The sequence below is a fragment of the Fringilla coelebs genome (genome assembly GCF_963513975.1).
Source record: "Fringilla coelebs genome assembly, chromosome: Z".
NCBI classification, from domain to species: domain Eukaryota; kingdom Metazoa; phylum Chordata; class Aves; order Passeriformes; family Fringillidae; genus Fringilla; species Fringilla coelebs.
The window spans coordinates 44,111,832-44,125,695 of record NC_140031.1 but is presented as its reverse complement, the minus strand read 5'-3'; the positions used below and the strand labels follow the sequence as shown (position 1 = coordinate 44,125,695).

The 13,864-nt window shown below is 33.9% G+C and overlaps 1 protein-coding gene across 4 annotated transcripts in view; it reads right to left on the bottom strand.

Moving 5' to 3' along the window:
* Window positions 1–13,864, bottom strand: part of CHD1 (chromodomain helicase DNA binding protein 1) — a 56,611-nt gene that overhangs the window by 5,229 nt on the left and 37,518 nt on the right. For 3 of the 4 annotated variants that reach the window (XM_084225881.1, XM_084225883.1, XM_084225882.1), the window contains exons 20-33: window positions 13,172–13,320; window positions 12,837–12,933; window positions 12,648–12,743; window positions 11,549–11,725; window positions 11,220–11,380; window positions 9,817–9,858; window positions 8,965–9,095; window positions 8,440–8,578; window positions 7,566–7,716; window positions 6,495–6,617; window positions 5,947–6,084; window positions 3,520–3,783; window positions 2,969–3,109; window positions 57–235 (exon numbers count right to left, since the gene is read on the bottom strand). In XM_084225881.1, coding sequence (XP_084082007.1) covers window positions 57–235; window positions 2,969–3,109; window positions 3,520–3,783; window positions 5,947–6,084; window positions 6,495–6,617; window positions 7,566–7,716; window positions 8,440–8,578; window positions 8,965–9,095; window positions 9,817–9,858; window positions 11,220–11,380; window positions 11,549–11,725; window positions 12,648–12,743; window positions 12,837–12,933; window positions 13,172–13,320 — 1,988 coding nt within the window. The remainder of the gene's footprint in view (window positions 1–56; window positions 236–2,968; window positions 3,110–3,519; window positions 3,784–5,946; window positions 6,085–6,494; window positions 6,618–7,565; window positions 7,717–8,439; window positions 8,579–8,964; window positions 9,096–9,816; window positions 9,859–11,219; window positions 11,381–11,548; window positions 11,726–12,647; window positions 12,744–12,836; window positions 12,934–13,171; window positions 13,321–13,864) is intronic. The other variant, XM_084225884.1, reaches the window with a different exon arrangement.

Below are 13,864 nucleotides of genomic sequence, written 5' to 3'. Positions count from 1 at the left end.
AATGGAACCAATTGTAGATTTCCCTTTTTTAAGTAAAACCCAAGAAAATAACTTACTTTCTCCACTGTTTAATTTGTTCAGGATTTGTATACTCCTTTAGACATTCAGTAATATGATCCCCAATTTTGATAAGACACTGTCTAGTATGTTCCAGCTGTTCTCTTTCAGAAAGGCCCTTCTCTGGTCGATCAAGCTGTTTCAATGCTGCCTTGACAGGTCTCATTCTTTCTTTGCACTGTAAAATGCAAAAAAGCAATGTATCGATTCAAAAGAAAAAAAAATTATTCTAAAGCATGACTCACCTTTTACTGTGATATATAACCACAGGTGAAGACAGGATTGTCAGAAGTCAAATGAAACACAAGACTTTCTCAGAGGTCTAAAAAATGTTTTACATGTTCCCTTTGGAAGATTATCAATCCAACTGGAAATTCACTTCGCTATGAAAGCATCAGATTGCAAAAAATACATATATCAAGCTGTAGAAGGTGTTAATGTGTGTATCTCAAAAGCTTTCATTGGATAGCTGTGAAGCTACTTTTTTTTCTGTTCAAAACCCACTGCTGTGGGCTTATATGGCAGGTCAGGGACTAACATACAGATTTTCATTCCAAGTGTGTAATTTATTAATAAAACCTTCTAAGCTTTTGCAGACCTGCTCACTTTTGAAGTTCCTTTCCCTTGCAAGCTTCCACAAGTCTAGGGTGATGCTTTCCCCTTGAGGGTAGGATACCACTAGGATATGAGAAAGCACTAATTTAATATATAGGATTTCTGAGGAAAAGGACTTACTACAACTGTATTTTGCAATTACAGCTCTGAGCATAATCATGTAGCACAAGACTTACCACCTACAAATCTATACAAACTCAATGTCAAAATTAAATATGAGTGTGTTCAGTACATTTTAAACAAATACTTTCTGCAACCATTACACTTGGCATTCAACAAAGGATCACAACTGCTTCTCTGAGCATTTTTTAAACTTCACTCCTTCACACTTTTCAGATATTAGCAGAAGTTATGCTACCTAGAAGAAAGCTACTTTGAGTATAGCACCATAAAGGTTGCAAACAACCTCCAAGATCATTAAACCCAAGCTTTGGCTGAACACTACCATCCCAACTGAACTATATCAAGTCCCACATCAGTTGGTCTTTTGAACACTTCCAGGCTTTAGTGACTCTATCTCCTCTCTGAGCAGACTGTTCACTGCTTAACCACTCTTTCACTGAAGGAATCTTTCCTTACATCCAATATAAACCTTCCCTGAAACAACCTGGAGCCATTTCTCCTTGTCCTGTCACCGGTTCCCTGGGAAAAGACCTGATTCCCACCTGGCTACAAGCTGCTATCAGGCAGCTGTAGGGTGTGGTAAAGTCTCCCCTGATTCTCCTTTGGGCTCAAAAATCCCAGCTCCCTCAGCCATTCCTCATAAGACTTGTGGGCTCCATTCCCTTCTCTGGACTTGCTTCAGCACCAAAATGTCCTTTTTGAGCTGAGGGGCCTACAGCTGAACACCGCACTTGAGATGTGGCCAGAGGGAATGCTTAGACTAGCCACAGATAAAGGTTGTGCATTCCTGAATTTTCGTATTTTGAATCCAATGATTTAATAAATCCAGATAAATCCAGTTGGCATGGTTTCAATTGCAGACACTTGCTTAATCATACATCAAACTCCAATAGCATGGTACCCATGACCGGAATATCCTCCTTGTCATCAAGGTCACTGTCAGTTAAGCCTGAACAACATTCCATTTGAAAGTGCACTTAACTAGTATGTTTAATTAGACTGCACCTGACCATGGCATAATGATAAATAGCAATCACCTCTTTCCTCCATTGTTCCCCACTATATGCTACCAAACCTAGAAAAACCAAACCAGTACCTGAAATGGAATATCACCATTACTAGGTAAGCATCTAGGGACAACTCAGAAAAACTAGGGAAGCTCTTCCATTGCCATCTCACGCCACTAAGTAATCAAGCATCTGGTTTACATATTAAACTCGCACAGATTAAAGTAGCTTTTTAAAAGACAGCTTAGAGAGTGCAATTCTTAAATAGAGAAGTGAACTGCACATGGAAATCAAATAATTTTCTGTAATTAGCCACACCGACATATCCACTTGAATCACTCAAGGTCCATGCTGAAAATCACAGGTGATTTAAGAATGAACCCCTGGGCAGTAACTGCCATAGTCATAAGAATCCTACTAGTGTTCTCACAGCCAGCACCCACAATACACCAAACAGACCTGGCTGGCAAAAACACAGCTGTTGACATCTGAATGACAGAACAACCACAGCTGTTCTAAGTAACTCACTGATACTTTTCCATGGGCCTCGGCCAACCTATAAAACTTCATATAAATTGAGTATATCCATTTTTCTCAAATGTTAATTTTATTCTTGTAAGCAGTAGTGATTCTACAGAATTCTTTTGGTGCCAGAGACATTACCTCAGGAAGATATTTCTAAGTGCTTTAGCATAGTTTCTTCCCTTGTTTACTAACTAAAGTTTGCAATACTTCAGAAGAGAAGTGCTGAATCCTAGTTTTTCTTGCTATCTTACAAAGAAGAAAAGACTTTGGTGAAGCCAAAGACTCCATCAATTCCAATTACATTCATTCACATCTGCTCTTAAGAAGCAGGATATACAAGTGATTCTCACAGATAAATCTTTAGTTTATATTCTCAACCTATTAATCCTACAATCTATTAAGTAAGTTTTTCTATTATCTTGTATATCTAGATTATACAGCAAAAAGCCAAAAGAAAATTGCTAGAACAGAGTAAAAAAATCACTTTTGTACGCTCTCAACAACATTAATTGATCCAAGACGTAGCAAAAGATCACCCGCGTTACTGTGCCAAGTAACAGTATCAAGAATATCAGCAACTGTCCTCATTTAGAGGACATTTGTATTAAGTATACACACTAATTTATTAAAAGGGGACTTACCACACTAAAAGTTTTCTGATCTAGCTCTTCAGATTCTTCTGATATAGGAACTGGTTCACTAGAAGCAGTAATATGAACTGGAGTATCCAGCAATGGAATTTTTTTTGTTTTTTCCTTATTTTCAGATTTGATTTCATTTACCTAGGAACAAGATACAAAAATATTTAAGTGCATTTCATTTTGGTTCTGCAATTATAACATATGACCATCCCCATAACTACTGCATTCTCTTCAATATATAAGAATAAAATCTGTGCTGACATTCAATGACAGTACATTTTACTTTCTCTGTGAAATGGAAAAGGAAAATGGAAAACAAGAATTTTTTGAACACATTCGGCCAATTAAGAGCTATATCATTGAAGATGTACTTCCCCATTTCAAATGCCTGTCCTAATGATTTCAGGTAGTAAAAGTAAAGCTTCAAATAATATAAAATACTTTATTGAAATGACAACTAATGAGATCCACAACACTTTTTCATCTCAAAATCATTTACATAAACCTGGTGGCCTTCTCTAGCTCTATGCAAGATAAGTAAACCTAGTTACCTTCTCTTCCTTTACTTCTTTTTCTTTCTGTGTGGATTCCTTTACTTTGTTTTCTCTCTTTTCTTTAATATCCTTTTCTTTTAATTCTTTCTTATCCTCTTTTTCTTTTTTCTCCCTTTTCAAATCCCTCTTATTTTCCTTTTCTTTTGTCTCTCTTTTTTCTTCAGCTTCCTTCTTTATACCAGTATCTGGCTCAGGCTTTTCTTCATTTTCTTTTTCTGCTTTAAATTTTTTATGCAGATGTTTCACTGAAATAATCTCATCCTGCAATATGCAAGCATATATGTCACATCAAACTGGATTCCTATCTATACATGTTTTGCAGCTACCAGATTAAAACACTTTTTATCTGTGAATTTTTAATTTCTGGACGTAGATTTATCAAATCACCTCTTAAATAGAACTGAATGCAGTTGGTAAAGAAATATGAGAGCTATGCACTCACTTCCTTGATGTGACAAAACAAGTACTGATTGGTGGAGGCAGTGGGCATGAGAAATTGCATCCAGTTAACTTGGAATAAAGTTCAAATTTGATCCCTTTAAAGGCTGTTAGGCTGAAGAACTGAAATCTAAAAGGAAGTATGGTCTTGCAAAACTGACCTGATCGGGCAAGACAGTCAAGCGATGGGAGATGTTAGAAGACCTCTGATCTACTTAGCTTTGTCCCAATCCCAAATGAAACACTCACAGGAGAAGGCAACAGAATCCCAACTTTCTCTTTTCCAGAACTGTTCATTTTACTAGGCTTTAAAAAAATCTTTAATTAAAGACTCTCTGTTATGTGCCCATTTAACTGTTAGGAGGTGAACAAAGTATTACTCACTGCTCTTTATAATATTCACTGAGAAGGTCTGAGATCAAAACTAACATCCTTTAAGACACAGAAAAATACTACAAATATAGTATTATTAACATGGATGGAAGAATCATTATCAAGCTTGAATTTATTTGAACATACCAGAAAGGCACATACAGAAATTGCTTATCTGTTGCATGAAAACAGATGAAAGACTGTCTAGTACTTGAACAAGTTACTTAGAAGAAGTATGAAGGTATGAGCTCAACCAGGGCTAGGTTTGCTATAAAGTTAGTGGAAACTTTATAGCAAAAAACCAATTATTTTAAAACTTTCTTGTTAATTCTAGCAGTAAAATAGGTAAGTTTTAAATACTACACACAGTAAGGAATCTAAGTAGCTAAAGCCAGTAGTTTAGGAAGGTTGTACTATACAGTCCAGTTTTCAGAAATGGAATTGTTATTCAGTGCCCAAAAGTAGTGAAGTGATGAGTATCTTTTGTTAACAGACAAGACAGCATTTCTAGGCAGTTTCCCAAAACATAGTTAAGTCCATCAACTGATGGCAGTGTCTTCTCTTTTGAATGGATATGAAGACTAATACTTATTTTTAAAGTAGTCTGAACAGTTAATTTGCTTAGTTTTAGGGTCCATTAATCTGTGGCAACATTTGCAGGTCTTAGTCTTACATTCCAGGCAGATTATTCTAGCTATAAACACAAGGCAGTCTACACTGATTTTTTTTTATTGCTGGCTTCACATTTTATTCTTTATAATTTAAATACATAGACTGAAAGAATGATTAAAAATTACTATTTTTCACAGATTTATGATGGCTTTTCTAATGCTAATTTTAACTATGTATTTCCATAAGTAGTTTTTATTTTAGAACAAACTGGCAATTACAATGGCTTGCAACTGTTTGCTTTAAACCAAGTATTTTATTGATTATAGAATTGCAGTGACTTAATTCAACTGCTTTCAAATTAGCTGTGACATGACCCTAAATTTTATCCAAATTTTTATGTCTAGTGGTTTTGCTATGTGATAAACAACAAAAATAAAAAGACACAACAAAAGCATAATACCAAGATTAATAATCAAAAGTAAAAAAATCCAACAAGGTTAGTCTTTCTGAAAAATGAGAGCCATGATGTATACATGAGCTTTCGTATGAAAGTCTTGAAATACAATTTTTTATGCTGCACATTCTAATTGATGACATTTTTCTCAGCCTCAATAAAAAAGCCTTTACCTTAAAAATTATTACCAGTAGTAGTAATACATGAGCAAAATCCAGTAGTTTTACAACTGTGATTTGCAATCCTTGCAAATAGAGGGCTAAAGCTTTAAAAAAATATTGAAACTGAGCAATATCACTAGTATTTAGACTATAATATTTCAATAACTATTTGGAAAACTCTTAATTCCTTATTTATTAGTTTATCATTAAATTGAAATAGATATAGTCTTCCATGTGCTTGTATTGATGCAACATCAGTTGTAGCGGCCATGGCAAAAGGATAACATTCAGGTGTCTTAATTTTATTAAACCGAACAGAAGATGAAATACAAATTGATACAGGAAGAACTGAATGTATGGTATCTTGACTGTGTGAAAGATACTCACCTTGTTATTCTCATCCTCATCTTCATCAGATTTTTCTGAGGGTTGTGGTGAAGAATCACTTCTTATTTCTTCTTTTAATTTTGCAGCCTTTAGCACCTTATTTTTCTTAGTTCTTGTTTTCCTCCTCTTTGAATTGCCCTGAATGCAAATTCATCTCTTTAATCATGTCAACTGACAGGCATCCTTGCACTATATTTGCAAAGTCAGATTTAGTTTTACATCAAAGAGACGGTTTCTTTTATTTTATTTATTGCCACTAATGACTACCACTTTACTCAGGACTGGAGACAGAGCTTAGTGCAACAGTAGAGAATACACACAAATAATAAGAGAATAATACAATATGAAACTTGCAATTAATATCCTTATATTAATTAGGATATAATATATCCTTATATTAATTAATGAGCTTGTCTTATGTTCTACAATTAGGAATAGAGTAATACTACACCAAAAAAAAAGTGCAGAACTAAAAAATGAAAAGGATCAGGTGACATGCCAACAAGCATATTGTTTTACCTTATTAATGAATGCCATATTTTACTTACTGCTCCAGCAAGCCTTTGTGCTTCCTTCCTCGCAAGGTCTTTATTCAGTAATTTAATGAGGTAGTCTGCACGGGTCTGTAACTGCTTTGCTTGGGGTTTCTTATCTGGATCATCGGGCAAAATCTGAGGAGAAAATGGTAGCATCACACCTGTGAGTATAGATTATCAACTTCAGATGTTAGCCTGGAGCACACAGAACAGAAAAAGCTGCGCAAAAGGACATGGTAAACAATCCACTCCAACTATACCTAGTAAATATATCAGAATGTTTAAAGCAAAGGAGAATTTAATAAAAGTTTTCATTTCTCTCCAGTGAAACCAATGCAAGCAAACAATGCAGTCTTGGAAATTGCCTCAGAATTTAAAACCAGCTCAAGAAACCAGCCTCATATTTCTGTCTCCACTCTGATATTTCATCTAAGAAATTACGGGCACCTGTACCAGCCAGTCACAGAACTCCTGGCTTTAACTCATTCATCTTCTAAATGCAGCTGCCAAGAATACAAATACATGATTTCAAAAGCCAGACAAATTATTGAAAGGCAGGTATAGGAATCATTAATAAGCAAATTTGGACACAAACCTGTCTTCTCAAATCCCAAAGCTATAGGTTGTTAGCACTGTCACAAAGTTTACTTCACCCCAGGCTTTTCCTCAGTATCTGCTGCTCACTATTGCTAAGAAGTTATTGCACTAATTCTAGTATAGCTACACTCAATATTGAGAGTGGAAGACAGCTTCAAATGAAGAACCTGGGGATTAAGCAGGGATGGAGAAACAAAACCAGAAGATCTGAAGTAAAGAAAAGACTGAAAAAAAAATCAAATGACACAGAACCAACCACGTGAGAATATAAAAACACAGTTGACTGCAAGAATGCATGCTTCAAAATAAATACTCAAGACCCCAAAATCTACTATACTATGAGAAGGATATGAATTATGTAGGAAGGACAACTGACATATAATGTTTTTGCAATTTTATTTATCATAAAATAAGCTCTTTCAGTAACACTACTTAGCATCAATACCTAAACAAACAATCCTTGATAAACTATTGTAGATGACATACCTTCTGTGTCAAACTGAGATCAGGATCCATTTTTATCATTTCCCAGCTGCCATAACCATATTCATAGATGCCTATCAACAAATTGGAGTCATCTTCCTTACCCCAATCTATATCAAAATGAGCAGCCTTAGTGTGGCATGGGATGACATATCTAGAAGAAATATTAGAAAGAAAAATACGTGATTTTTACATCTGAAACTTAGCAAGGGGAAGAGAACATACTGAAGGTAATGTAACCAGATTTATTTTCTCTGCTGAGATGCTGGTAAATTTAAGAAATTAATCCAAATATTTATAATAATATTTTCTTAGTATTTCTATAAATGTTATTGAAATGAGCACTGGAATGTGTTTTAAAGCTGATTAAGACTAAAATATGAAGAACAGACATCTGTCTGTAGCCATGAGCTTCCTAACAGAATTGGCTAGCCACAAATAAAAGCAAAAATTATCATCCAAGTGTTCTAACTAAGTGGATAGTATAGGAACTGCATTACACAAGGTGGCAAGTTTAGAGTGTAGGAACAACTACTGCTGCACTTCGATACTCCTCTCAAGCAGAGATGACACATTTAGCTCCTCAGCAACCCCAAATTCTAGTCCTAATTAACACAGTTAATAGTGAACTAACTGAACACAGTTCATACAATAGCGAGTAGAACTGACAAGTTAAAGCTCTTACTAGCTTCTGTGGCGAAGGAAGAAAAAACAAAGAACAGCTGTGGAGTAGGTTACTGCTGCCAGTTCTTAAAGGGAATAGAGGGACAATGCTTTTAATAGTGTTTGAATCAAAATTGAAAAAAAAAAAAGAAAAAAAAAGACTTGAGAAATTTTCTACATTACTACTCCCTTAAAAAGATGCACAAATTAGTACCTTTTCCTTTCTTCTGGATCTGAAGGAATGGATTTGTGCAATGGTGCCAACTCTTCTTCATGAGAGATGACTAATTTTGCATTTACTTGCACTCCTGAGATTCGGAATGTTGGGCCTTTAACCTTCCCAAGTCTACCTCCTTAAAATAAATGACAATGCTATTAAAATATTTACCTTTACAAATAACATCAGAAAAATGTACAGAAAACAATTACATCATATCACCTTTTCTTGACCAAATGCTTGAATTAAATGCTTCAGAACAGAAAAGTCCCTACATAACAGGAGTACATCTAAATTTCACAGCAAATCAAAAATCTATTTCATTTTTCAGTGGTAAGTCCCACAGAAAGGGGGGAAAGTCATCTTACTATAACCTTGGGTTTTTTAAAATTATCCAGTATGCACCATAACATTTTTGTTCATATTTCCCAACAAAATTGTTTTCTGTTATAATCAGAGTGCAAGAATAACTAATTTTTCTTGTCATTTTTCACTGTCCGCTCAAGGTCCTGAATATTGTACCTGCTCTTTCTTGTCCAGATGAATTGTCCTTTAAGGCTTTAATGCATCCATTATGTACAAGCTCTCCCAAACGTCTGAGGTCTGTCTCTGATTTATCAACTAGCTCAGCATCTCTAGCTACAGCATCTAACCTGTAATTAAAAAAAAAAAGACTCATTTTTGTAACTCTGAAAATTTGGCAATTGTGAATGATTCCTTCAGATTTCTAAACAAAATAAATGATCATGTAAGTTAGCAGTCAGCTGTGGTTTCTATCTGGCATACAATTTTGATCCAAAAAAACCCCTCAAAATGACTGAGGTATGAGGACAATAAAACAAGAACTGTAAAGAACCTTAACCCTAGTGTTAAATTATTGCACATTTCTTTAGAAAAGAAAATGAATCATTAAATCATACATGCATATATGTACCATATGATCATATGCACTATAAATATTCCTAAGGATTAATATTTTTAAGGATGGGAAGTTTTTCTTAAAATAGGAGTAATGAAAGAAGCTAAAAAATGACAATTGACAATATGTAAAATGCAAAACAAACTTTGACAGAGTGGATAAACTGATAGGCTTTCAACAGCCTTATCAAACATGACAAGTGAATGATTATCACCAATGAAGAGTAAACAAGTAAGCAGATAAATATAAAGGAAGTGTTCCTCCAAATGGCAAAGTCTGTTGTGTGGCTGTCTGCACAAATACCATACATGGAGTAAAGGAAGATACTACACTAAAGTCACACTATATTCAAGATTATGTATTTCCCCTACTGCCTAAAGTTTCATGGTACACTCTAATGTCTATTAAAAAAGAGATTCCAAGCTGTCACACAAATAATAATCAAACAACTTTACCTCTCGAGAGGGCCGCCAAATTTCTTGTAACTCTTGATAAACCTAGTAACAGAAAATAATGTTACCATTTAAATATATACTTAACAAATAACATTTGTTTTAAAATTGCATTGATACAACTGTTAATCTCAGTATAATGCTATGTGGACAAATGGGGGAAAAAAGATAGAGTAAAGCAGTTTCATATATTCAGATAACTCAAATAAAATCAGTTTTATGGGTTTAAGAATCAATATAAATAAAACAACAGAAGATATAATTTATTTCAGAAATCACTTTATTAATTTCACAAAACTGAGGATTCTGCTGCTGTACGTATCTAAAAATGAGAACTGAATGTGGATTTACAGCAAATGAAGATTTCAGACATCATGTTATGTATATTTATATGGTTATTAAAAAGAGCAATCTCCAACAGATAATTGGAAGATTTAGGAAAATGACATGAAAGATACTCTCTGTTCAAATATCTAAGCAATGGAAAGAAACTGGAGATACTTGGAGAAGAAAGGAAATTATATAGAAATAAATTTTTAAAAACTGGAAAAAAAAAAAACAAGGAAGAAGAAAGAAAACTCCCTCAACAACGAAACTTCTTGTTCAAGCACAAGAACAGCCTTTAAAAAAGTACTAATTTGCCTCGCTGTTAGATGAGACAGAAAGCCAAAAAGGATCTTTGAAGTTATTCCTCTAAAAAATAGTCTGAAGATTTTACAGCAATTTAGGGAAACATACATACTTCAATTTCAGAAGCAAAGTAGTATTTCACAAACCCAAAAATGCTAACCAAAAGAATTCGTCCTCCTCCTACTACAACTATACTTCAGCAAATATTTAACATATACAGAAAGGACCAATCACAATACAAGTTTCAAATAGGATTTTATATTTTCTTAGTTTTAAAAAAGCAAGATGTCACAATTCAATGATAGTGCCAAGAAGTTTAAAATGAAAACAAAATCCAATCAAATTGTTTCATTTGTCACCAAATAGATGTAACATAGTCTTTGAGCACCGCAGGTTTTAGATAAATTGGTGGAAACCAGATTATTTTGCTAGTTTATTTTTAAAGGAAAGCACCCCTTGTAAAATTACTGTCAGTAATTATTCAGTGAAATTACTGTCTTCATAGGCTGCAGGAACTAAAAAATTTAAACCAATCATACATATTTTAAAAACCTAATTTTATACCTCATTAGAATGGGCTCAGATTCTTGCTGTAACAGTTCACTATGTCAGCACCACAAGGTAAAAACAATAAATGTCTAGAAGAAAAGGATTTCAAACAACTTCAGGAAAACAGATTACCAGCTGTAGTTTCCAGACTAATAATAATAGTATTATTAATAAAAATAATCGTAATTTCTTGTTCCTTTAAATATGCATGTCCTCCCATATCTTACCGCCTTATCTCTGCATCACTAAATCCTTTAATATTTTCCCGAGGAATAGTTCGTGGTCTTCCACGTTTTTTTGGCCTTTTTCTTTCTGAGATGGAGTCACTATCAGATCCAGAGTATCTTCTACTCCTACTGCGTCTCCCTTCGCTGCCATTGAAGCTAATCTGGAATTCCAGAGCAAGCAAGCTATGTAAGCAACAAATATAAGCAAGTTTTACCTGCTCTGTCAAAAAAAAAGTGTTCAGAAAAGAAAAAAAACACCCAAACCCCAAAAGCAATCAACTACACCAAAAGCAACACAGAACTACAATTCAGTCAAAGCCAAGAGACACCTGTTTTGCACAGTTTCTCATTCTTGGAAGCATGTATATTTCTTCAAGTTCTTTTTGTCTTTCCTCCTCTTCTATTCTTCGCCTCTGGACCTCCGGAATGATTTCTTCCCAATTTCTTGAATTTCTTTCTGGCTCCAACTCAATATCATCTTCATCCATATTGGAGAAGTTGGCCACCTTGTACATCAAAACACATACATTTTCATCAAGTCAATACATGACACAATTAAAAAAAACGAATCAACTACTATTTAAGGAAAACAAGGTTACTGATCCCATATTTTATGCATTTATACATATAACATTTACATATTTTATCCATTTATATATATGGTATTGTTTTATAAAATATATATTAAATTTATAAATTCAAAACGTTTCATAAAACAGTCTCTAATGAAAGTACTTTTAATCATTTAGGAAAGACAGACTCCTTTCAGCATGGGCTAAGAAGAGATACAAGGAGAACCACACCCCTCACACCTCTATGATTGTGGTTTAACTTCATTCAAAATAGGGCTAACAACATTTAAATGCTTGATTTAATGTGAACTATAATAATATAAAATTAAACAAACATTAATACTAAGTAGATATAAAAATATGTTGTGAATGAGTGATTAGCAGGAAAGCTATTTAATAATCTCCTGAACTAAACAAACATATCATGCTCTGCATTTTTTTTTTTTGCACACATGTTTAACTGATAACACTTCAAAATACCAAGTTTACTTTGGGACTAAAAGCAACTTGAAGAAATGATCAACTAAGAAACACAGAGAACACATTGCATTTATTGATACTATAGCTGTTTAAAAACAAAGACAATAAATAAAACACAAAATTAAAATTCTAATCATTAACCCATTCATAAATACATCTCATTTTATTATCAAAATACATTATATATCTCTAATTGTTTATACTGATGGTAAGGTATCATGTATAGACAAAAAACAATTTTACTAGGAAGTGATACAGAGTTGACTTACTGAGGCATTTATTTCTGAAGAACTAAGAGATAGATACATAGAAGAGAAATAGTACTGTTTAAAAAGGCAAATTTAATTATGGCAGGAAGGAGGGAACAGAGCCATACCTTGAACTGAGAAAGCAACTCATCTCCTACAGTTAATGGACCTGGCTCATTTTCCCGAGTTTCAGCCCTCTTCAATATTTCATCTATATCCATTTCCTGAGGGAGAAAAAAAGAAGTTTCTCTTTACGATTAAATAATTCATACGTATTTTCAGCTGTTTTATCCACCTAGTCCAGAAGTGCTACTTACTTGAGGCTCCTGTTCTTCCCCTTCAGGTTCTTTAAAAAGTTCCTCAGCACCAAACTTCAAAATTGCTGACAACTCCTCCTTATTAAAAGGTGTTGAGCTGAAATGGATGATGTTTCAGGAAAAACATTTTAACTTATAAACTTGGAAAAGTTTTCTATAATCATGAGTCAATTAAGCATTCTTCTTACTGTTAAATATAAACTCTTCATATATTTCCGATATGTATTTATTATGCAAATAAAAATCTACAGAGACTTTGCGTTTTCTTTTTTGCCTTTCATTTGCAATTGAAATATTCTTAAGGGTAAGTTGGTATAAAACAAACATAAAGGTACCTGGAAGGAGTAGAGCCTGTGTGTAACACAGTTTTCCCTGTAGTGTCCATTCTCTGAATTACTAAATGATCTAACACCATCTTTTTCTTGGCTCGTTCAAGAATATCTTCTTCTACCGATCCTTTTGTGACGAGTCGATAAATATTAACCTATGTGTATTTAAAAAATAAAAAATTTTAAAAGCAGAAATCTCAGTCTTCATTACATGATTTCTGAACTTTTTTCACGGGTTTCAAATATGAAGTACTAATTTAATCACTCTACCATAGTCTTTACAGAAATGTTTTATAATAAATCATCTTAAACCTTTCTTTATTAACTTCAGTGACTTGGCACAAGCTTTGCTAGAGGCCATAATGTTATATTTCTAATTGCTACTGTATGTCATCTGTAAGAAGGGAAGAATCTTTTTCAGAACTAGAATATTTAAGCATTGGGGATGCGCCTGATGTAGCAGTTATTTTGTAGAATGACATCATAGCAATGAATGCAAGACAAGCTAACAACTCTTCTCCCTCTCCCACCCAAATACCACAGCTGCTATATTATTTCTTCCTGTATGGAGACTTAGGAAAAAAGAAATTAGCATTACTAACATTTCTGGAGATATGCAGAAAGTATTAGTTATTCTCAAAAATATATGAGGACTGAATGGTGCAGACAGAGGGTGGACAGCTAATGTACAGAACTGTC